A 24,234-nucleotide genomic window follows, 5' to 3' on the forward strand; every position below is an offset into this window, starting at 1 on the left:
CAACTGAGAGGGCTAGATTTCTGTAACAAAGACTCTTTTTACGCCACCCCCCACTCTCAAAGTAATACATCAAAAACCTCCCACATGCAGCAATAGCTGATGGGTTAATTCTTCTGTGAAGTTCGAAGAGTTAAGATGATTAAATATCCTGCTCTTGTTGATGTTGAATGTTGTTTCACTTCTCTGATGGAATTATACTATAAAAACTGATGAGCACTCAAATTATCCATAAATACACTTAAAAGCAGTAAGAGATGCCAAAAATACAAATAAGTTCCAAAAGTCATTAGGTGAATGGAAAGGTGACTTTGCCTTGTACTGTGACCATAAAGAAACTTCAATATAAATGCCAATTAGGTTTTTCAAAGTTCTTCTCCCAATCCATGTGTTACATAAATGCTGTTGTGTGCAGGACAGTAGCCTCAGGTTCTGTCAGAACAGGGCTTGAACCTTTGATCTTTTTTGCTAGCTCAACATAATATGGATCTTTTGAAGAGAAGTGAAATTTCAAAATAATTGCAATATTTTACTTTGACTAATTTTGCTAATTGTAAAGTTATCTTTCTTTAATAGAGTTGTTTGGAGAACACTTTTTTCACACAGAACCATTGATAAGCTATTTACTGATTAGTTTGACCTTTAATTTAGATAATTCTTTTAAAAAAGTCAATCAAAAGGAATATTATAAAAAATGAATTTTCTGCAATAGCGAGTAGTTCTGCAACTTTTTTTCTGAGTAGTTGTTATAGTATTCTGAGATTTTAAAACTAACATTCTTATTGAACATTTCCAGAATATTTCAATAGTTGATGTCTGTATCTTATGAAGAATAAATAATTCAACAAATTATCTACACAAATAGGCGCCATGGGTATGGAATACCATGACTATGAATTCAGTTTCACTTTCTGTCATTTTTAAAGCCTGACATATTATGGGGAAATATATTGCGCAATCTTTCCTGATGTTACATGGCTGTTGAATGTCAGAAGAAAACAACTCTTGGATTTTTCAAGTGCAAAATTAAAGACTACTTTTTCTTCAGAAAAAAATAGATTGAACAGATCACACAGAATTATTTGCTTGTTTAATGTTAGAATGGAAAACTAATAATGCGGCACTTTCTTATAAGAGAACTTATGTAGGACTGTAACTTTTGGCTGGACAGCTAAAGGTGTGAAATACACAAAACTGTACTATAAAACTTTTGGTTTTCCTTACATTGTGCCACTGCGATGTTCTTTGAAATCTGTAGATTTCTTCCATGGTAATTTTAAAGGATTCATGAAGTCTTCATAAAATACAGTATGGTTGTCCAGATTTATGTTATGTAAGTACTTTGTAACCAGTTGTGCAGTCTTTGAGGCTTGAGCTAGAAATAAGGATTAGCCAAAAAGAATAGTAAAAGTAGCTGATCTAAAGTACTGTTAACTACATTCAGAGTGGTTATGGACAGTCCAGACGGGAAGTTGAAGGAGGGAGGAAAACAAGAACAAATGTAAATTCTGCCTGCTTATGTTTTATGCTTAGAACACATTCTCTGCTTTCCACCTCTTAGACAAATTTGAACATTCTAGAGACTCACAAATGTTTCTTTCCTCCCTAGAACTGTTTTCCTGAAATCCTCATTTTTTTCCTGGATTTGTTGTTTACCCTCTTTTTTCCTAATAGTGTCACTTTCTTAATCCTTTATTTTCCCTTGCTTATGCTGGGTACAAATTGGTTAATATTCCTCAGACTCTTGACCAACCACTTGAGTTCTTCAGCCTTAGGTGTCCTGTACTTTCACTGCCTCAGAAAAGATCCCCTCAGCTTTGAAAAATGTTGTCTTTGTTTGTCCAGGAATGAATGAATCAGGTTTTCCTGAGTATTTTTGCCATAAGCAATTTACACCTGTCCTGATGACAGGTTTTAGGTCAGATTTCACTTATTTTTTTTTTCTACTGTGTTGTACAGAGCATAAGTCAGTGTGTAGCTAACAATTGCTACCTCCTATGGTGTATAAGCTTACAGAATTTTCTTTTCATATGGCAGAAAGATGAGTTTTCTGAAGAGTTAGTTACTGTTCAAAAAGAAGAAAGAAATGGTCAAGAAGCATGCGAGGCTGTCATTAAAGACAAAGCAGAGGAACAAAAGCAGCAGGTTAGTTAGATTTTTTTTTAATTATTTTTTTTAACTAGAACTCTGTTTCTTAAAAAGGTTTGTGTATTGCTGGAAAGTTTATTGCTTTTCAGTCTTGAAGCCTCCCTTAAGATGGGTGTTATCAATGTAGTCTTTGTATTTCTCTTTCAATTTTTTTTTTAGTTACTCCTTTGCCTTCTATCCAATCCACATTCTTCCCTATGAATTTTATTTTTTTAGCCTTCTTTTTACTTGCCTATGTATCTCTTTTTCTTTTCTAAAATAATATTCTTTTCATAATCTTTTACCAGTTTTCCTTTGGTCCTATTGCCACAGTATTCTTAATGCAGATGTCCTCTTTGTGACCATTCCTCCTTCCTCAAGGGAGAGCACATTCTGCTTTCTCCTTTATAATAAGACTTAATGGAATACAGGAGGTAATAGAGGAGACTGCTCTTAGTATTCCCCAGAGCCCTAATATTGATATAACCCCTAGAGACAAGCTGTAAAAGTATGTGATTTGTAAGTAATATGCTATGAGAGAAGCCTCATACCTCTGAATTTGAACTAAGTAATGGTGGAAATTATGATGCTTTGTTGAATCATTAAGGTATTCATCAGGGAAAAAAAGTGGGTTTTCAACATTTTTCTTTCAGATGGTATCAGGTAAATTGCTTACAAATTCAGAAAGCATTACTGAGAAGAGAAACAATACTCTGTCTCCTACTCAGACTAAACAGGTATCTGCTGTTCATGTTGATTTTTTTTTGTTAGTCAAATTGATGGGAATTGCTGTGTACTCTCAAAGGAATTTTACTCCTTAATTCGATGTGTATTGTTATAGATTGGTGGGCTTTGTCTTCTCATTTACAGCATTACAAAAATCCAACACAAAACAAGCACTATTCACACTTTTGCAACAGTGTGAGTAACAGGAAAGCAGTCATGGTAAAAACATGATGGAACACAACTACAGCTGTCAGCAGTTCAGTATGACACCATGTCACAGATAATCTGCTGTACTATTGGTCCGACACTATACACCAAATAAATAACAGAACTCAGCATCAAATTGTCATCTTCACCCTCACCTCAAAACTCTTAAGTTACATTTCAGTTGCCAAAATTCCATGCAGCAGAAATCATAGATGAGTTCCAAAGTATGGATTGCATGTTGAGGACAATGCACAAAAGGAAATTAGATAGTGAAAGATTGGGTATGCCTTTAGAACGATAAAAATCCTACCAGACCACCATGTTTTATTCATGGATATACAGTAAATGACTATGAAAGGTTCCAAATTGTCAATGAATAAATGTAGTCTTAGAAATACAGGCAATAAAAACACAGACCTACATTTTATGAGATTAATTCCTTTAGCTTAAAGAACATTTTGAAGCCTTGGGATCCTGGATGTAAATGTAAATAATTTACTATGTGAAATATTCTGGTAAATTGGAGTGGGTGGTAGTATATTTAAGTCTTCAGAAAGGTAGGATATATTGGTAATTGATTCAGAGCTCTAAAATTTCCATTTTGCAAGCTGATAACATAGACGGATACTACAAGACATTGAATAGTGATGTTTTGTAGAAATTCAACTAATATTAACATTCCCTTTAGTTCAATACAGAACGTCTCATAATCTGCTGATGAGCCAAAATTAAGACTAATTAATTTTGTTACCTCCATTCCAAGTCAATGGGAATTTCACCATTGACTTGGAGCCCAGATTTCACTCAAAATTTTGTGACTGTTCCAAAGAGCCACCCTCAGCAGAATCACCTCACCCAGCAGATGTCCATAGCTATATGTCTTGGTTTGCTAGGCCACAGCTTTGTCAGTCCTTGTCAGACTGCTCCTCAGCTGCCAAGAGGAGAAGTCAAGGCTATGTGAAACAGCAAATATCAGATGTGAAGTATGGCAGCTACGATGCCTCCACCCTTTTCATCACTCCATACTTCACTTAAAGAAGTAGCAGGTTCTTCTCACTAGAGCTTTTCTGTCTTCTGTTTCCATCCTTTCCAAGGAAAGACCTGGCCCATCCCCAGCCCTTCGTCTAGTTGGCCATCAATCTCTAATTTTGTCTATACTTCTGCAAGCTAGTTTTACAGTATTTGCTTCAGTAATAAATATCACCCTCTAAAAAGTGGCCTAAACCTTCTCATGGAACATTCATCCTCATGCTTCTTCAATCCCAGGTGCACACCAGGGCTAAAAGTCCTCCTGCTGCCAAAACCTGTCTGACAGTTTGCTCACTCACTGCCCACCTGACATTCTTTTCCCCAGTATTTTCCCCAGCGTCATTGTCCAGCAATGTCTGAAATAACTCTGAATTCTGTGATCTCCAGACAAGGTGACCATGAAACTGACAGCACATCCCTGCACTAAGATTCTAGATTAGTCACTGGAAGATTCCTACATTGTTGTGGCCTTCCTGTAGTTACCTGAATGTATGACACTGTGTGTACATGTGCGTAGACTCCTCAATAGGCAGAATGAATCTAGACCATTGATTTCATTCAGACAGTAGAGACTGGCTATTCAGAAATTTTGACCTATGTTTTTTTAAATATACCTGCTCAGAATTTAATATTCTAAAGAATTTTTCAACTTCTTAATATTTAATCAGATTTGGTTTATTAAATTTATTAGTGCAAGTCAGACAAAAACAGCCAGAATTTGCTACTGAAGTGCCTGTTAAAGCTTCATTTAAGAAAGACTTGCAAATTTGGTCAGGCTTAAAACTGAGAGAGTTACTTAGAACAATGCTGATAAGGGTAAAAGAGCTGGGTGATAGTCAAATTTGCAACCCCTAGAAAAATATATTGTATGAGTGTATTGGAATAAATTCTTAAAAATAACAATTTCTTAGGAATAGTTTACAATTAGTTAGAACCCCAATAAAAAAAACCTGAATACATGCAGAAGGAAGAAGTAACTCAGTATTTATTGTTTTCTGAGTAATTGGAAAGGGGAAAAAATGACACATTTCACCAAATTGGAAAGTCAATTATAACTTATGATTATTATATCCATGATATATTGATACCGAAAAATCTATATTAAAACCACAATATCTACAGGACCAGGGGACATGTGAGGTTCTATTACTTCTTTTTACTTTTATTTTGTTAATTTTGTGCACTGATGATTAGGTTATATTTAGAGCAATAAAGCAAAAAGAAAGCTGAAACGAATGTGCCGCTGCACTTTTGTACTGGATACTGCCAAAAAGACCTGGTTTGGAAGGCAATGACATCCAGTGTATCACCCAATTGATTTGAGTGAACAGTTTATAGGTGATAGAAATATTGCTTACTAGATTACATATTTTTGTATAGAACCCAACAACGAGACAATAGCATAAGAAAACATTATGAACACCTTTGATGAGAGCCCTGGCACAAATGAAATAGGCCTGAATATGTGATTACACATTTATATAAAAATCAAGAAGCAGAGAAGTAATTAATAAATCAGATAATGTCTTTGATGCTTTGTGATTAAAATTGATGCACTCGTGCCACATCCAATTCTTTTTGAAACATGATGAGAGGGATTTCTTTTTTATTCTGGATCCAAGATAATGTAAAAATGAGGGAAATATAAAATGCTTGGAAAATATCTTAAAGATGTTGGTTTAATTCTGTAAATCTTAAACATGACCAGTGACTCTCTTTCTCAAAGAATCAAAGTCCAGTAACTTGACTATTAATACATTTTTATTGCTATGTAACTGTTTCTCATGTAGATGTAATTAGGCCACCTCCTCCTCCACCTTCCCCTTGCAAATGCTTTTATAAACAGCACCTACAGGAAATGTACAGGTTGTCCTTTGTTTATAGAAAGAGGTGCTTTATCTTTTATTGTTACTGTTATAATAAATGCTTATATATAATTATATCTTCTAGAATCTATCCGAAGAGTTTGAAATTCCAGTTAGCTGCTGCAAAATTTTCTGAGGAATTGTCCTTTTCCATGTATTTCCTCCTGCTTTTCAGAATACATTAAGTTTAATTAGAATAAATATTTCAAATATTGTTGCTAGCTTCTGCATGAAAAGGGGATGCATAGAAAGATAACTCATTCTCTTTCTCTGTTTTTCTTTTTCTTCTTCTTTCCTTTCTCTTCTTTCCCCTCCTTATTTAAGGAGAGGAATAAATTGGCTGATATTCCAATTATCTGTCCAGCTGGTAAGGATCTTGTTTCACAGGATACAGAGCTGTCATCTTCAGCCAAAGAGGATGGTTTACAGACTGAATTCCTGGCAGAAGAAATACCCTCCGGAGATGAATATGAGTGTATATCACCTGATGATATCTCTTTGCCACCACTTTCTGAGACACCAGAATCCAACTTCTTACATTCTGAAATGGAGCTAGAAGAGCAGTGCTGTTGCAGTTCTCATAGTCTGCATGTCAATTCCTATAGCTTGCAAATGCAGAAAAACACTAGTATTAAAAAAGCAATGGAAGCTTTTGATCTCTTAACAAATTCTGCTTATGCTACAAATAATAGAACGGAAAGCCCATCAGATCAGTTTGAGAAGTTTTGTATTTCTTCAACAGATTCTGGCCCAAAAGTCAGAGCAGTATCTCCTTTGACTTGTAGCTTACAAGGAATATCTGAAGCTAGTACCGCTTCCTGCACTGTGAATGCCAAACCAGTATATAGCATGATGAGTGAAGTGTGCAAAACACGTTTGCAACACCTTGAGTTTCATAAAAGCATGGCAGAAACACAAGAACAATTGCATGACTCAAATAACTGTACTAAAACCCAGGACAGGCTGCATGCTTTGCCTGATGCATTCTCAGGTTTTGTGTTTCAATCAGACGCCAACAGAAGCTGTCAGAGGCAGATGGTCACCCGAGAAGAGATTAAAAGTTCAACAGAAAAGAACAGCATGGCCAGCCTAACTGGACAGGCTCCTAACTTCTCCCAGCTTCTGTCTAACAAAACCGTCATGGAAGGTTCTCCAGTAACTTTGGAAGTAGAAGTAACAGGATTCCCAGAGCCTACACTGACATGGTGGGTAGCTTATAATGAGAAGTAGTAAATATACCTATTAGCAAGACACCCTGAACCACTTATAACCAAATTAATTACTCTATAGACTAGAATAAATGGCTTGTATCCTTTCTACTCCACACTTCTGCATGATTCCCACCTTCAAAATTGCTTTTAAAAATTAACCTACTTGAAATAATCTCTCTGTACTTAATTTTATGAATAATGAGAGCATCAAACTATTGCAAGCATATCCAATGTTTTTTAAGCAAATATATCGTATAGTTTTTATATTCTGGAATATGACATTCCACTTGTTCAATAATTTCTTAAAACAAATGCGCACTCCAGATTTACTGTAAGTAAATTCGTCTGCATTTTTTCAGGTTCTGGGCTCTATATATGGACGGACAGGCACATAGACGTGCGCACACGCTAAAATATTTATATAGCTGCTACATATACATAGAGACACACATTTCTATATATGTGAGAGTCAGTTGTCGAAAACTGGAGAGAGGTTACAGGTTAAAAAAATACCCCTTAATGTCTACACTAAGAGGACAAGTTTTGTGTTATATATTTGTATGCACTCTCTATCTCTCTCTGAATTACAGTATGTCTAATTAGATTGTTTTATACTGCATTTGTGAGAAATACAGATGATGTAATATAAACATCTTTTAAGATGACTTTTTAGAAATTCCCTGCTAAAGGGAAAAGGACTGAAAGGGGGGCAGGATTTCAAGGTTTTGGCAGTAGTCCTCTATGTGGTGGCATATTTTTCCTAAAATTTGACATCATTTGCCATTGCTCTACTTATTCCATTAGACTTTCACAATGGAGACCTTTCTTTTGAAGTATTAAAATTAGATATTCCTCTTATTGGAAATAATTTGATGTTAAGATTATTATTACACATGTAAAGAATTAGGCAAACTATAAGCTTTTAGTAAGCTGAATTTTCTTTTATGGTACTGAGAACAATACTGGATGCTGCAGCCTTGCTGCTATACTGTATTGGTATCAATAAAGTTACTTTGTTGTAAAACCCGGTATTCTACACTTTGAGGAGTATTGTTGGTGAAACAAGGGGTACCTTCAGTTTTATTTTATCATAAGAAAGCATTAATTTAGCTCAAAAATATATACACTATTGATATATGGTTTTTTGAAAAATAACATCCAACTGAAAGCATTTTGCAAATTAGAAATTTATGAAAACAGAAAAAATGTGGGGTTTTGTAATCAAAAATTCACCAATACCATGTATTTTGTACTGATGTAGACATTTTACTGCATATACATGTGGAAAAGCATATCTATATATGTGTTATGTAGACATTTTACTGCATATACATGTGGAAAAGCATATCTATATATGTGTTATGTAGACATTTTACTGCATATACATGTGGAAAAGCATATCTATATATGTGTTATGTAGACATTTTACTGCATATACATGTGGAAAAGCATTTCTATGTTTATGTTAAGTTAAATGTAGCTTATGCTGAAACATCACAAGGTAAGAAGAGCCAGAATTTTCCCTCGCTTCCAATATGTAAATCAGGAGTCAATACCAATATATGGTGACAGATCCTCAAGTCTTAGAATATGACACTAGTTCTCTGAAATAACTCCTGATGCATTGTTCTATCCTGTTTGATGGTTTGATGATGTGAACTAAGTAAATGTTAAGTGGGTTGGGGTGGAGGAACAGATCTTTGACTGTTCATTATACTGAAGACGCAAATTCAGAAAGTCTGTACATTGCTTATGCATCTTAGGAGCCTATTCATGAGTTGAATGTGGATTGACTCAACACCTTACTAGCAAAAACGTTTCAACACAAAACTGAGGGCCCAGGCCTTCATGGTACTCTCTCCAATACTGCAGTGAGATAACTGTGACTTGTCCATTGAAAACCATTTTCAGAACCACATTTTCTAGTATTAAGAATGTATTATCCAGCAATTTGAATCATTTAAATATTCATCCATATTTACATATAACTTTAAAAGTGAGGAATGAGAGCACAGTAGTGAGCTCTATCTCTTGCTGTCAATGTAGTGTTATAGAGGTTGTCTGAATTTGCAAAGTTCTGCTTGGTACACAGTAATACAAATCTAACTTGAAAACTGACTCTCTGCTTCAGGTACAAGAAGGGCCAGAAACTGACTGCAGATGAGCACTTAAAGCTTTTACAAAAGGAGACAAAGCATACTTTGTTCATTCAGAAGGTGTGTGATAAAGATGCTGGCCTCTATGTTGTTCGGGCTAAAAATTTGAACGGCACTATCTCATCAAGTGCTATTCTCCATGTGAAAGGTAACAGGCCACCTATTACAAGAATAGACTGGATAATGCTGTGTGTCATCTATATTAGCATATCACTAATGTACTGGCTATTCACAAAATAAGTACAATATTGACTGCACTGACTTAATTCTCACATGCTAAGACAACATTAAATTTATTTTCTTACGTAACTTTCACAATCTGTACCAAACCACTTTTATGTCACACTCAACATGTTGCTTGTTTCTTTAATACCAGTATTATGTCCTCATTTTCCTCTCTTATAGTGATGTTGAGATAAAAAAGTTACAAAGATTTTCTAGAATCTGGAGCAGACTTTTGCTTTCTAAAAATGTTGGCATTACAAAGTGTTTGAAACAGTCTTAATGGTTATAGGTATTAAATGTGAAGATACACCCAGGTCGAGTGCTCAGATCAACGTATATTTTGTGATATGACTTTTTGGGGGAGGGGGTGTAGAGGGTGTTGAAATGTTTTTTAAACATCAAATGTATTATTTCCAACCACATTTTTCTTATATGCATTTAAAATATTTTTATTTGTAGGATAAATCTTCTTAGTAAAGAAATCATACCATTCATGACTGCACTGGCATAGATCAGATTTAAATCTGTCTCAGCCCAGCAGATAGCCTCCACAAATGAAAGTTGCAATAGTTCCAATAGAGTTGTAATCGTCTGCACTACAAAGATTTGATCCAGAATCATCAGGATTTGTGTAAGTGGCACCTAGCATACAGTAGACCAAAAACCCCACATGTTTACAAAATGAGATGTTCCAACATACCAATCTGCTTAGGTAGGTGCTTGTGATACTTTCTCTGCCTTCTTATAAAATTAAAGATATAAATATTTCTAATAATCCACTAAATTGTTAGTATAAGACAAGAAAGATACTAGTTTGAGGTGAGCATTTGTGCATGTTTAAAATTTTTAACACACTGATTTCAAACAGATTCAACCAAATTGGGGAATACTCAAAAGTGTATTCACACACAAAAAAAATTTGTTTTATTTCAGTAAAATGGATTTCTCCTGTAACTTCAAAGCAGTAAATCCAAACCAGAACTTTGTTCACCTACATATTGCATTTCATTCTTGACAAGGACAACCACAAATATTATTTTTTATTAAAGCAGTCATTTGTTTAAGTATTTGATAACAATGACATAACTGTGCCAGTGGAAGATTTCATATATAAATCCTCAAATGTAACTTCATTCCTTAGCTCCAGTGCTTGTATTTGTACAGTAAAAACAATTGACAAACAGCTACTTGATTTTTCCTGCATCTTTGATTTGCAGCTTTCGTATTACAACTGCGTTGGTGTGGAAAATTTATAGAGAGGAAATATTTACTTTCTCTTGCACAATTTGCCGAATTAAGTAAGCCTTTTACTGTGTAGCATTCTATGAGCAGAGTATGTATTGCAAATTGCCAGAGGTCAGTGAGATTGAAGACTGACATTTAGATATTTTGGCCCAGTGACTGCAACTTTATTAAAATTCCTGTAACTTTGAAACAGGAGAAGTTCTCAAGGGAATATAACCTCACGGCAATATGAGAGGGAGCAGGAGGAGGAGGTGGTGAGCAGATGGGGGAACAAAGTAAATTCTAACTAAAATTAGTATTACCCTTAATGAACAATTTTCGAAGTTCAGTCATCTCCCCAAAATGTTGATTCATAAGAATTCGCTCAGGTATAAAAATCACCTATTTTCCTAAAGTGTACTTTCCATTTCACAATAAAGCTAATTTTTATGATTAGTATGATTTTGAATGTTTCAAATTTCATAGAAGTAAAATTCAGTTTAGTGGTTTTGTGCCCTTGTGACTTGATGTTATGATTGTTATAAACATACAGCAAAGAACCTATGTGAGCAAGCTGACTTGCATAAGTGGTACATTAAGCAATACTGTGCTAAGAACAAACCAAAATGTCTCTCCTACATGCTGTAAGGTTTTGCCTGCTGCAGAGGTGCCACTGCTTGATAGCTTTATCCTGTTCATAACACTTATTTTCTATTTGAAAATGAGTCCTCTAAGTGATGGCTGCCCTTTAATCCACTGTTTTTACTGAGAGTTGCCGTCACTCAAAAGTTAAAAGTAATCATGGATGTTCTTATGACTTGTTTTCTGCTTTTCTAAGTAACTTTATATAATACTCAGGTCACTTTTTCAGGCATTTTTGCCTCCAGTATTGGGGCTAAGTATATGCGCACAAAAAAAGCAGGAGTGAAAGCAGAGATGTTCTCTTTCCTCTACTGCTTTGCCCCTGACAGAATTAGGCCTTTAAATTAAGCATTAACTGTCATAAGGCTTGTGACAGAGTTACTGCAGCTCTATACATGCTGGGCTCAAAGCGGCATCTCTGTTTTAACTTGTGGATCCTTCATCTTCAAAACTATGGAAAGTTTAGTGCTAGAACGATTGTTGTTCTGTCTTTTTTTATATGGCCAGTGTGTGAGTTCAGAGATATGCATTTGATCTTTTGGGTTGGAGGAGAGCCGTTTGTTGAGCAAAACAACACTGTGAGGTGAATCTCTGTCCTTCAAAAAGCAAGGCTAGGGCTAGGATTCCGGCCCTGCTTGGAAAAAAAGTCCCAAACTCACTTGTAGTCTATCAAAGCAGGAGAAAAAGATTGGTACTACTATTGGTAGTTCATGTGCTGAGCAAGACATAAAAGTAGTTTATCATAATAGACTTTTTCAAGGCATTGCTAATTTGAGACGTGATTTGGGATTATATGCTCCAGGAAGGCTTTCCAGATGAGGAAGCTGTATTGACATGATGCCCCTGTAACTGTGCACTGCTATGATGTGGCGTTGAAACAGCATCGGTGCTCAATTTTATTGGCTGGAGAAGGACATTTTTAAGCCACTTCTATCTAGAAAGTCACTAAAGGAAAGCTGCCCTCTGCCCACAGAACTACAAAACCAGAAAGGTAGCAAAATGCCACACTTAGTGAGCTTAACAATCATTTTCCAGCTTGAACAATAAATGCCTGTTGCAACTGAAAAATTAGGTAGCCCAGATTTCAACAGAGCCTCACAGAAAAAAAAGATGTCAAGGGTGATCTTGTCTCCATCTATGCCAAGACAAAACAAAATTATTCCACTGAGGAAGGGTAGATTAATGCGGAGTTCTTTGTACACCCTGATTAAAATTATATGGGTCTAAACCTTATTGGGATCTTCCATATAGATTACCTGTCACCCGGAGAAGCCAGCTGCTTTTCTAAGGAAAGTGAGCCTCAGTTTTGTTATTCAGTTCAAAAGCAGCTGAAGTGGCTTATGATCTGCTCCTGTGCATCCACTTTCATTTTTACTCAAACATGTTATCTGTGAAAAGTAAGCTTCCGACTACTGGATTAGATCCTGGAATTGAGTTCCTATTTAAATGTTAAATAAGATCTTTCAAGTTTGACTTGTGAGAAGAAAGTGAGATGCAAAAGAATCCAACTTTTAAAATCCAAGTACACTATGATTTTCAAGAGTATACACAAGTATGGCATTCATGCTATTGCTATATAACAGACACTGTGAAGTAATAAAAGGTCAAAACAAACACCTTGTCACTTCTGAGAATGTCATTTTTGCATAGTCAGATATTATACTTATTAAATGCAAAAAGATATAAATATAAGGCCAGAAATTGGCTTAGCACATCTGTAGATCTTAATAAATCATTGTAGAAGTATGTAATCCCTTTGTTCATTAAACCTTTCCTCTGAGAATGTGAACATTTCTATGAATTTTAGATTAATAAAACTTGATTTTGTGAGTATGGTATTGCATCTACTTTAAATCAGGAATAGTTTTAAATGCACAGTTTTTAATGGGTATGTGGATACCAGCCACATTTTTAATTGCTGCAAGAAGCAAGATTTTTAAAAGAGAGAGATTAGAGATACCAGATACACAGCAGGATACTGAAAGTCCCTTGGTTTTAATGCTTTGCTTTGTAAACAAAGGTGTAATCAATGCTGATTACTGCTGTGTTGGCAGTCTGGGTTTAAATACTCTTTATTTAAGGACTCTAATGAATGCCCAAAAAATGTTGCTGGAAAATTCCTGTTTTTTTCTGTTCAGGTAATCTTAAAAAAAGAGTGACAGTGATGTAGTCTCAAGATACACTAATATTTCTCTGAAAGAAAACCACACTCATTCTGTTTCAGCAATAATTTCAACATAGTACTCCCCCCCCCCTTTTTTTTTTTAAAAAAAACATTCATGTTGTGCATGCTTCACGTCCTCTTTCTTTTAACCATACTGTAGAAGCAGGGAATAAATCTCGGTGTTCTGCATTGTTCTTGTTCTGCTACTTCCTTGTTTTGCAGTGCTGAGTTCTTCTCATCACAGTTACAGTCTTGAACTTATAGTTACTTCAAGACCCCAAAATGTTTACATCTTCCCAATTGTTCTCTTAAAGAGCAGTTTTAAATCTCAATCTCTCTAGCCTTACAACAAAAACATTGTACTTAGGCATATTACTAACCTAACCTCCCTTCCTCCTTCCCCATATGCAGACACCCATTAAGAAAGTGGTGAATGAGATTGTCTGACTACAAGATGTGGAGTTGTGTGAAAGAGTATTTACACAAGCTGCATAAGTTTGGAAGGGAAAGGGATTCATTATTTTCATTTTTCAAAAGAAGCAGCCTGTCTGAGGGCCCAGGTGTGAGTCAGTAGGCAAAGGGAGGATGAGGCATTCCCCTGGTTGGCTTTGGATCAGATGTGGCTGGAGCTGCAATGGAGAAGGTGACTTCCTCTCAAATGACTGGTAAGGTATGCGTATTTCTGGACCTTTCTTGGGAGACTTTGCTAGGGTAAGCTAGTAATTCTTGTGTGTGTACATCTTTTGTGGCTCAGAGAAGCTATGTCTTTAAAAATTACTGCTCAGACTTCCTTTAATGAGCCTACACCATGGTATTCAAGTAGACTCTGGATTATGGATATTTCAGAACAATTGGGTCATGAGACCCACTTGGTATTCCTTAAGAAAATTCCTTCTGATTGTGTTAGGAGCTTGACTGAGACAAAAGCTCTAAACAATAAAGTGCAGTGTATTAATTTAAAGCAATGCTGAGCGAACCCAAAGTCTCTGAGCAGCATGATGTGAATCTCAATCTAGCCTTATTTTTTAGAGAAGATAGAGGGAAATTGATAAACTTGCTAATATCACATTCCAAGATATCGGTGATTGCAAACTATATACCCAGAATAAAAAGATTAAGAATAACTGTGAAACAAAGTAATAAAAAATGGCTGCTGAAAACAATTTGACTTGACCTGGTGCTACCAGTGTATGAGAGAGACTTGGGGCAGGGGTGAAAGCTGTGTGACAAAGCCAGATGCAGGTGATGTCTCCAACTACAGTTTTTGCATTGCTCCGGACTGCTGAGTTTTCCTTGCTGGTTCCCCAGTTTGCAGCAGAACTCTGCTGTTTCCTACAAATAACTTATGTAATATTTAATATTTGACAAACTTCTTATCTGAAGCCATCAGAGTGGGATTTTAGTACCACTGACTACCTGAAAGGTTTTCCCTCCACAATACAGGAAAAAAGATCTGTTCCTTCTAACCTTTGTGGTTCATGGGATGTCCACCGAATAAATAATTTTTAATTAACAAGTTGTCTTAGCTTATTCTGACATTTCATTATATCACGGGAAATTCATTGGTGAAATATAACCATCCATTCTGTTTTGAAGGTTCCTGTTTTTGAAGGTTGTCTTTTACAGCAGACTTTGTTTCCCTGTTGGGTTCTAGCCTGTGCATTAAAGAGTTGTAATAACTGTCACTTCATGGTTTTCTTTGCACGTTCTTTTCCCTTCGCTCTCTAGAAAATGGTCATTTTAGTTTTTATGTTCTGCTGGCTTACTGAAAGAAAAATCAAGATGGGGTCTGATCATTATCACCATTCCACTTCGAGGATTTTTTTTTTTTTTTTTTTTTAAATGGTAAAAACCATCCTGGTATGAGATGCAGCCTGACTTCACAAGGTAATACAAACTGCACAAGTAATGGAATGCAGCCAAAAATATCACAAGGGATGGCTGATGCCCACTTAAGATTTTCCACTGGAATACAGGCTAATCATGCGCTGCTTGTGACTTATTGCCAGCTGCCTGCAAAGAGAAGGCAGGGGTGTAAGCTTGGTTCTCTTGCTTGAAGTGAAGCTGCAGATCCCAAATTTCTGTGCTTCAGGTGCATGCAATGCAATGCTGGTGGCAGCTTGTGCGTGCTAACTTTCAACAGCTAAGAACTGAGTTGTTTTAGCTGCTGGGACTGGCTAATACAGACCTTAGGTTAGCGAGAGTATGCGAGAGTAAAACTCATATACTTCTGCTTTGTATGGTGGCCTCAGTCCTACAGTACATGGGAAGAATGTAAAAGCAGCTAAGCTTGGAAGCTTATTGCAAGTAAGAGTTCACCTAAGCAGTGGCTTTATTAATACAGTGGTTGAAAATGTCTACCTCACCGTGCTGACAGTCCCATGTTTGGCAAAAACAGCCATGGGCTGTATTTGGGTTTAGATGTTGCTGGTCACCTTTGTGAGATACGTTGATTTTTGTTTCACAATAGCATAAAGAAAAAATTTTAATCCTAAAACAGTGGACTAACGCTGGCATAGTTGAGAGCAGTTTCAAGCTCTGTTATGTATCACACATTTCAGTAACTTTCAGTTTCTGAGAAGGCTGGTGATTACTTTTGTTAAATATTATGGACACGTGGTGCAATTTATAGTAAAGAAGAACAAGAAGACATTCTTTATGTGATAGGAATGCAAAATGTTTGTTCTTATTGTAGTATATGTCTTTGTGTATGCTTCTGTGTGTTAACATCTGCTGCTGTGGATTCCCTATGTCAAGAATACTTAGTCTGAGTTCTGAGGTCGTTGTCTTTTTTTACTGTGGCCCTGGAGGTGGAATGTAAGTGGAATCTCAGGTAGTAGTACAGTGATCCAGTAAATCCACCTTTACAGCTGATTAAGTTACATGTCACATGAAGCAATGCTTTGATTCAGTACAAACTGATAGCGATGACTGAAATTTCTTCAAACAGTTTTGATGGGTTAATTTGTATTAGCTAGGCCTTGTACTGGCTCAGGTGTCATCTGTCCTCCTGGACATGAAGCCAGCACAAACTCAGTCTCATGTGTTCTGGTTATTGGAATAGAAATCCAATCATTTACTCATCCTTGATCTGAATCAGATTCGTACTGGATGATCTGGTAGTACATGGTTTCAGTATTAATGATGGCCAAAATAATGATCTTGATCAAAGTGGTACACAGTCTACATTCTGGCCTTCATCATTGTTGCAAATATAGATCAATTTTTTTTATTTTTTCAATAACACTTTTTTGACTAGATAGAATAGGGAAAAAAAAGTGAAGAAAGTGCATGATGTACAACAATGAACTAAATGCAAAAGTTTGCTCTCTTTGTCACTTTGAATTTGTGTGGAATATTTACTCTTCCACCTTTACTGAAACACAATAATCCAAATAGACTTGCCTACTATCTACACACAGAACACAATTCTTTAGCATTACTGTGGAACTAATCTCACTATGCTGATGCATGAAATTCTTGAGTGCTTAATATCCATGTGTTTCAACACACTTTATATTATATAGATAAACAATGTCTTCCTACTAACTGTCTTGCAAACAAGTTATCCTGAGTTCCAGACATCAGTAAAGGCTCTCTTTGTCATGCAGTGTGGTGACCTTTATGAGAATGGATTTTTTTCTTCAGTTGCTTTAGTTGTGCCTTTTAAAGTACAGTGAATATTTTCTTTTTCAGTACAAGGAAAACAGCCAAACTTCATACAAAAATTTGGACATACAACTCTACAAGAAGGAGAAGATTTAATCCTGCATTGCACTATACATGGAAAGCCCAAACCACACGTCTGCTGGAGGAAGGATGATATCCAAGTGGTATCTGGAGACATCAGTGTATGTTCTAATGTTCTTTGAAATATTTCTTGGGAGAAAGACAATATATTTTGCTTTATGCTACTAATAATCTCCTATGTGCATTCTATTGTTTTACAGATTGAGAAATTAGGAGATACCTATTACCTTTTAAAAAGAAATGTAGTCCTTGCTGATACTGGGAAATATATCTGTGTTGCCAGCAATGAAATTGGAAAGGCACACTGTTCTGCTTTCGTAACAGTGATAGGTGATTCATCCTGCCAGTTGCATGCTTTTAGGCATGTTGTTGCCATATTAAATGAGCACCTTGTTTCCACTTACTAATGTATGTATTTTGTTTCAGAGAAAAACAAAACGCCAGAAATTTCCACTGTAACTCAGGCTAAATCAGAATGGGAAGATGGTTACTTTTCAGAAGAAGTGAATGTCACCACAGCTGAGCTAGTACCAGCCCATGACACACCTTGTGTGCGAGATCAAAGGCCAGTGGCTAAACATCTCCCAGTAAGGTAACTTGCAGCTTACTCTGTGCTACATCTTGTAATACTCCAAGGACCTTAATTTACTAAGCACACATCAAAGTCTCTTCCTAATCCTATGAATTTTTTGCATAATGTAAATGAAGTGCATAATGTGTGACTGCCTTTGACACTTAATTCTTCATCAGAAGATACTCAATTTGTTAGATGAAAGACCCTGTAATACAATAGAAAATGGACTTTGTGCAATAAGATATTTAGTCTAGTGAAATAATTTTTTAAAATCTAGGTATCTTAATCTAGATATTAATGTAAGATTGAACAGCTTAAAGATACAAAGTATTCCAGAAGTTCAGATTAGTACAACTACAAGAATATCAAGTTTCAATAACAGAATATGTAAACAAAGTTTTCTACTAGGTAAGCATCTGATTTAGAAGAATAAATAGCAGTCCTAATAGCACAGGAACAGTCTTTGTGCATTAATTGATTAAAGATGACAAAACTTGCCACTGTGCAATTTCAGAAGATTAAATGAGATACATGCAGTCAGTAGTCCTTGTGGTGACTTCTTGCACAAGGTTAAAACTTGCCTCCTGAATTTAGGTTCTGATAGCCTACTGTAGTTTATGGTGCTAGAACTGCCTGTCTTTTGAGTAATGTATTCAGGGATGAGAGAGTTTTTATACCCTGTGACTGTTACTAATCTGGTCTGCTCTACTATTAGTTCACTGTTTCACTGGAAACATCAGATAAAATGAGGTAACATAGCGATGTAGGTGTGGGTTAGGAAGAGATTGTGCACATAAAAATAAGACTTGCTGTCAGATGTTTTCAATAGAAAATACCTGAGCAATTCTATTGATAATGTTTATTACTCAACTCTGAAATTGGTAAGACTGCTTTATGGTGAAAAGCTAGTTTCATGATGATACATTAAAATAGCTAGCTTTCCAGAAGGTATGTGGAGCAATGCGATGGAAAAGAGGCTCCAGGAACCTTGTGGCTTTAAAGAAGTGATGGTTAATGTGACCTGGGAAAGTGGTTGAGAATCTGTGGGATTGCTGTCAGGGTAGTCTTTCACAGTCTGCTCAAAATGTTAAGTTTACACTGGTCACATAAAAGTGCATTTGTTGCTTAAAAGTGTTTGAATATTTTCTGAACTTTTCATGCATAGTGAATTCCATGGCAAGAAGCGATAGAAAAAAGAGAGTAGTGCTCTTTTGTCTTTAAGTTCCTGAGGTTTGTTTATCTAGACATAGAGCAACATATAAAAGGAAAGGAAAATTATTGCATATGTTGATTCAAAAGCTGTTCTCATTTCATCATAAGCTGCCTGCACACTTTCCCTCATTTCCAGCTAATCAAGCACTGATCCCATATATTTTGTTCAGCTTTTTCTGTATTGCTGTGAGATGGCAGATATTCCAAAGCAAAAAAATCAAATGCAAGATCATGTTAATTTTACTTAGGGCACATAGAGAATTCAGTATGATTAAAACATGTAAATCATAGAGAAAGGTTTATCCTCGTTTTTCTCATCTCTTCTCTTCTTTATAACTAAAGTGCCCCCTGGTTATTTGTTATTGTCAGTAAGATGAGTTTTAGGATATTTTATGTTCTGTCTGGAATCACTCTTTATTTGATCTCTAATCTTGTATTGTCTCAAGACCACAGAGAACAGTCTATGCCAACCACCAGTGTTGCGTATGAAAGGGAATGCTGCAGCTGCCACCATTAAAAATATAGGCAATATTAACTGACCTTTTTTAAACAGGTTTAAAGAGAAACTCTGGCTTCAAGGAGTGTATCTTGAACTTGAGAGGCCACATGAGATTAGCTTCAATTTGGAACATGATTCTGTTCTTCTCCTGCCTGCTGCAGAGGATCAGAAGATGGACTGAACTGCAAGATGCCTGATTCATGAGGGTGTTCATATTGTTTGCTGTGTCTATTAGTAGATATTGGCCGTGGGTGAGGAGATGAATCTTTGAGTGGTATTCGATTTTCATCTAAGTTACAATTTGTATTTGGTTTCTTTCTAAATAAATCATTAATAAAATTCACCTGTGCACAGCATTTTTTAGATAGTGATTTCTAATTTCTTGCAGTCTTGTTCTGGTTTGTTGGATGAATCTAATAGAAGATGATAATGGAAAAAAGAGACATTAGCCTTTAAAATTACAGATCTCCTTCGTGATTCACCAGTACCCATTGTTTTATTCTTCCACAAATTCCATCAATGCCATCAATTCCATAATAGTTTTTCCCACTGGCTTATATAGAGAATTCAGGCACAAACAAATGAGGACTTAAACCAAAATGAGTTTATAACTACAGAATTCTATGGTTTATTAAATACAGTGTTGATTACCTTATTTCTAACAGCTTTGAGAAATTTTGAGGAGGCTGGGCATCAAAAGGAGTGGTTACTAATAATAGCAAACCTTGTCTAATGCATGCTTAGTACCAAGAATGTCTTCAGGGAAGAGAGAGTTTCTTTAAGGCAGCATAATAGAGAAGTCTTCTGCTATGTTGCTTCTGCTTTCAGGACTGGATTACCGTGACAAAGCAGTCCATTTCCAGTTGATGCATGTCATTACAGTCCAAAGGAGTGGGCTGTGAAATGATACCCATGCTAGTTTGAAAGCACATCCTTAGTTTAGCCAAGGACTTCCCAGTGATAGAATTCCTCAAGACCCACAGCATCCATTCGGGGTATAAAGAAAACCTGAACTGAAATTGGATCTTTTGGATTGTAGAGTAGTCATTAGCATGATGAAATTTTTGCCTCCATCTCTTGAATTCTGAGTCTAGGTGTCTTTTTCACTTCACTGCAAAGCTCCTTGCAGAGAAAGAGGACTTTTGCAGTGTCATCCATTTGCAGCATTGAAAAAAGTAGTTCAGAAAATGTCCCATTTTGGATGGCTGTTTGACTGGCACAATAACCAACGGAGCATCTAGTTAGACCTGGGAATAACTGTTCATCAACTTGGTCCTGATTCAGACTTTCAAAGTCCTACCTAGCAAATGATTCATGCTACTCAGACTTCTGCTTCAGTGCACTGCGTATGGCTTGGCCAGTACACAGGTACGTGTGTATTGTGCAACTGCCAATTGTGCAACATTTTGGCATTCTTTATATAAACATTGATTAGGCCTACACTGGGTTTGTATACCACAGCAATGCACTCACATTTCTCACAGAGAGCAGATAGGGGCTTAAGCAGTGCAGCATCTTTGTAGGTGTCATCTATGCAAAACTGGGACTGAACTAACATTTTTGAGAGTTACTTAAATCATAATACCAAAACATTAAAAATTTGTCTCCAACAAGATGCAGGTTGGCTGGTAGAAACTTAAATTTATCTCCAAATTAAAGTACAGGCATAGAGAGGAAATGAGCTGAAAAAAATATCATGTACATGTCTTCACCTGATCACATAAATCACTTGCTTGACGTTATGGAAAAGTCAATGGCATCCTGCCCGCAGAAGAGTCACAAGGCTGTGTATATGTGCACATAAATATAGTAGATGAGGACCGAGGTTCTTGCCCTGCTTACTTACCCTATTATCTCTCACAAACATTTTTTTCCAAAATGGAATGGAGACAAATACCAAACATCTTTCAGATCCCATACAATTACCTTTCTGCTTACTAGGCCCCTCCTTTGCACATGTTGTTTAGATTTAAAGATTTCACAGAAAATATTGTATTTCTAACTGCAGTCACGTTCAGAGGACTGGCAAAGTACATATCAACATCCCCCCAAAATTAAAAAAGTCCTAAAATGTATGTTCTTTATCAGCTGGAATCCATAAATATGGCATGTAAGATTTTCTATTTAAAAATCCATTCTGTAAAAATGAAGGTGTAGGATTCAGTGCCTGCTGATCTTGATTCCTCAGAAGATTTAAGGCATTGGGTTCTTGCTTTTCCTCTTGATTGTCAGCCTGTAAGAACAACTTGAACTTTAATATTTGAGGTGGGCTTTTTTCCCCTTGATTCACAAAACATGTCTTTACTTAAAAAAAATAAATAAAAAGTGTTAATGCTTTTCTAAATAATACATGAAGCAAAAGAGAAATCTGTATATCTGTTCTTACCTATGGTTTTCTTACAAAATAGTAGAAAGTGGTGTTTATAAACAAATAAACAAAAAACCCAGCAACCTTCTTTTGCCAATGAGGAACATGGCTGTTGCTCTAAGTGTTCCCAGGGAAGGGATCTGTTATGAAACACGGTAAGTGTGCTTGTTTTTTTTAATTTTATAAATCATAGATGCCCATGAATTTGTCAAAAGGTCTGTGAAATTTGACAGTATGTATGTATCTATTAAATCCTAATGACTACCTCGATGTTAGTTAAAATTTCTCCCCAGTGTTATGATTTTAATTATTGTTTTGTGGAAGGAAGTGGAATAGTTAGTAAATATATTCTTTAGTCAGGGTCTCAGGTTTTGTTAGCAAGGCCCTGCTTTCTAGGGTGAGGTGCTAAGTAAATAATGTTTTTATTCCTTCCTTGTTCCGCATCTGTAAATGTGCAGGGATGACATATAAAGAAATAATATACAAGGAAAACTTGGGAAAAGTGATGCCTGTAAATCTCCTCCTTAGATATTTCCAAGGAGATGAGTGACAACTATCAACATGAAGTTAGTGAATATGGACCCTAATAACTATTCCATACCTGTTCAAATCTAGTCACAGATCCCAATAAGTTGTTCACCTGTGAAATAGCTAAAGTAATTTCAAAAATTGCTTAGTGTCTTAGTTATCTTTTCTGGTTTTGGAGCAATTGACAGTGCCTTCTTCAGTAACAAGTAAAACAATTTTCTGCAAACAAGTTTTTTTGTATTGAAAAAGATTAATATCTCTTGCATAATCAGTTACAATGTCAGATAAAAGACACTAGCATCTGAAAATACTGCAGCTTTTCAGAAGCCAGCTGCAGCACACAAACGTGGATATTCTTGTGAATATAATGCCTTTTATAGCCTTTATTTAAGGTTCTAAAGGTGTCATTACACCTGTTTATAGTACTGTTTATAGCATTTGCAGGGGAAGGGGAGTTGATGAAGGTTGTGGAAATGTGTTTTGACTTCAGATCAGGATTTAATGGTTTAACAGTTAAGAGAAGAATTTTTTAGTTATTTCTAAGTTTAAAGAAAGATGGTGGGTTGGAGGAGGGAAAGCAAAATTTTTTTTCAGAAGTAGACTTGAGAAAACTGGAAATTCAGCAAGGATATAATAACTAAATACATTTCAGGTTCTGTTTTGTCAGTTCTATAAGGATTTAGGACAACATTTTATCAGTGAGAAGTTGTTTTATTTCAAGTGACCAAATGATTTATTTCATTACTCCCTTGGTTCTGCACATTTGGTTGGGGGGCAGAGTGAAATGAAAATAGTATATGAAAGGAAATATAACAGACATCATTGTATAGAAAAGAACAGGACAAAGGATGAAGGGAGTGATGGAAAATGGATGTAGAGCAGGAAATGGGAAAGATACTGATTCTTTTATGCATTTTGCAAATTAACATGTGTAGACAGATTAAGGGACTAGGAAAGAAAGCAGGGTTTATGCTATATTGGCTGTACAGCTATAGCACATAGTACACTACTACTTTTTGACAAATAATGAAGAAAAGGAAAGGTGGTGATTTTTTTTTTAAAATAAATTAGGAAATCACTTCAAAATCACATTGAAAACTTGCCAAAAGTGGCAGTTTGAAGCTTTCAGTGTTCAAGAAAGAATGAATTTGTCTTTAGGTTCTGACTAGAGTCTTCAGCTTTCAAGGCATCTTCATGTGGGCCTACTAAAGTAATCGTTCCTTTTGTGCAGCTCCACTTACCAAGTCAATAGGATTATTAGAATTAATCAAAGTGAATCACATACAAAAAGGTTGCTAGTATCCACATCACAATGTTTCATTGTGTTGAAAATTACCTGCTATTTCTTAAATGTATTGTTTGCCTACAATGTAATCCATATAGTATAGTAACATTGGCAATATATAGTTCATACTTAGAACAGTAGCAGACTACAGCAAATGCTGAAATTTTTAGAAAAATTCCCAATTTGTATGCCTGCCTGAAAAAAATGTCTTTGTTGTTATCCGGATCTGACTTTTGTTTGATCCTGGAGCAAAGAAATAATGTCGCTTTTACCAGCAGTGTCTTTGCTACACAATAATAAGACTGAAGTCATCGTTCTGCTTTTTTTTGTGGATACACTATGTGACACTAAACAGGTAGAAATCACACTGGGCTGATTGTCATTCTGTTAACAGAAGGCATGCAATATAAATAATTCTTATTTCCTTGAGAGCATGAGAGAAATA

General features: G+C 35.9%; 1 protein-coding gene across 5 annotated transcripts in view; it reads left to right on the forward strand.

Annotated features, from left to right (window-relative positions):
* The window catches only part of CCDC141 (coiled-coil domain containing 141), a 107,200-nt gene extending 87,236 nt beyond the window's left edge, over positions 1–19,964 (forward strand). Inside the window, exons 23-31 of one of the 5 annotated variants that reach the window (XM_087733276.1) lie at positions 2,035–2,142; positions 2,778–2,861; positions 6,276–6,426; positions 6,961–7,156; positions 9,294–9,466; positions 17,270–17,424; positions 17,524–17,653; positions 17,750–17,915; positions 19,663–19,964. In XM_087733276.1, the coding sequence (XP_087589402.1) occupies positions 2,035–2,142; positions 2,778–2,861; positions 6,276–6,426; positions 6,961–7,156; positions 9,294–9,466; positions 17,270–17,424; positions 17,524–17,653; positions 17,750–17,915; positions 19,663–19,789 (1,290 nt within the window). In that variant the 3' untranslated portion in view covers positions 19,790–19,964. Of the gene's footprint in view, positions 1–2,034; positions 2,143–2,777; positions 2,862–6,275; positions 7,157–9,293; positions 9,664–17,269; positions 17,425–17,523; positions 17,654–17,749; positions 17,916–19,662 lie in introns of those variants that run through there. The other 4 variants (XM_087733273.1, XM_087733274.1, XM_087733278.1 and 1 more) reach the window with 4 other exon arrangements.
* Positions 19,965–24,234: the final 4,270 nt, after the last annotated feature.

This window comes from Nipponia nippon, unplaced genomic scaffold (genome assembly GCF_047370975.1).
Source record: "Nipponia nippon isolate SJK-2023a ecotype South Korea unplaced genomic scaffold, ASM4737097v1 scaffold_5, whole genome shotgun sequence".
Taxonomy (NCBI): domain Eukaryota; kingdom Metazoa; phylum Chordata; class Aves; order Pelecaniformes; family Threskiornithidae; genus Nipponia; species Nipponia nippon.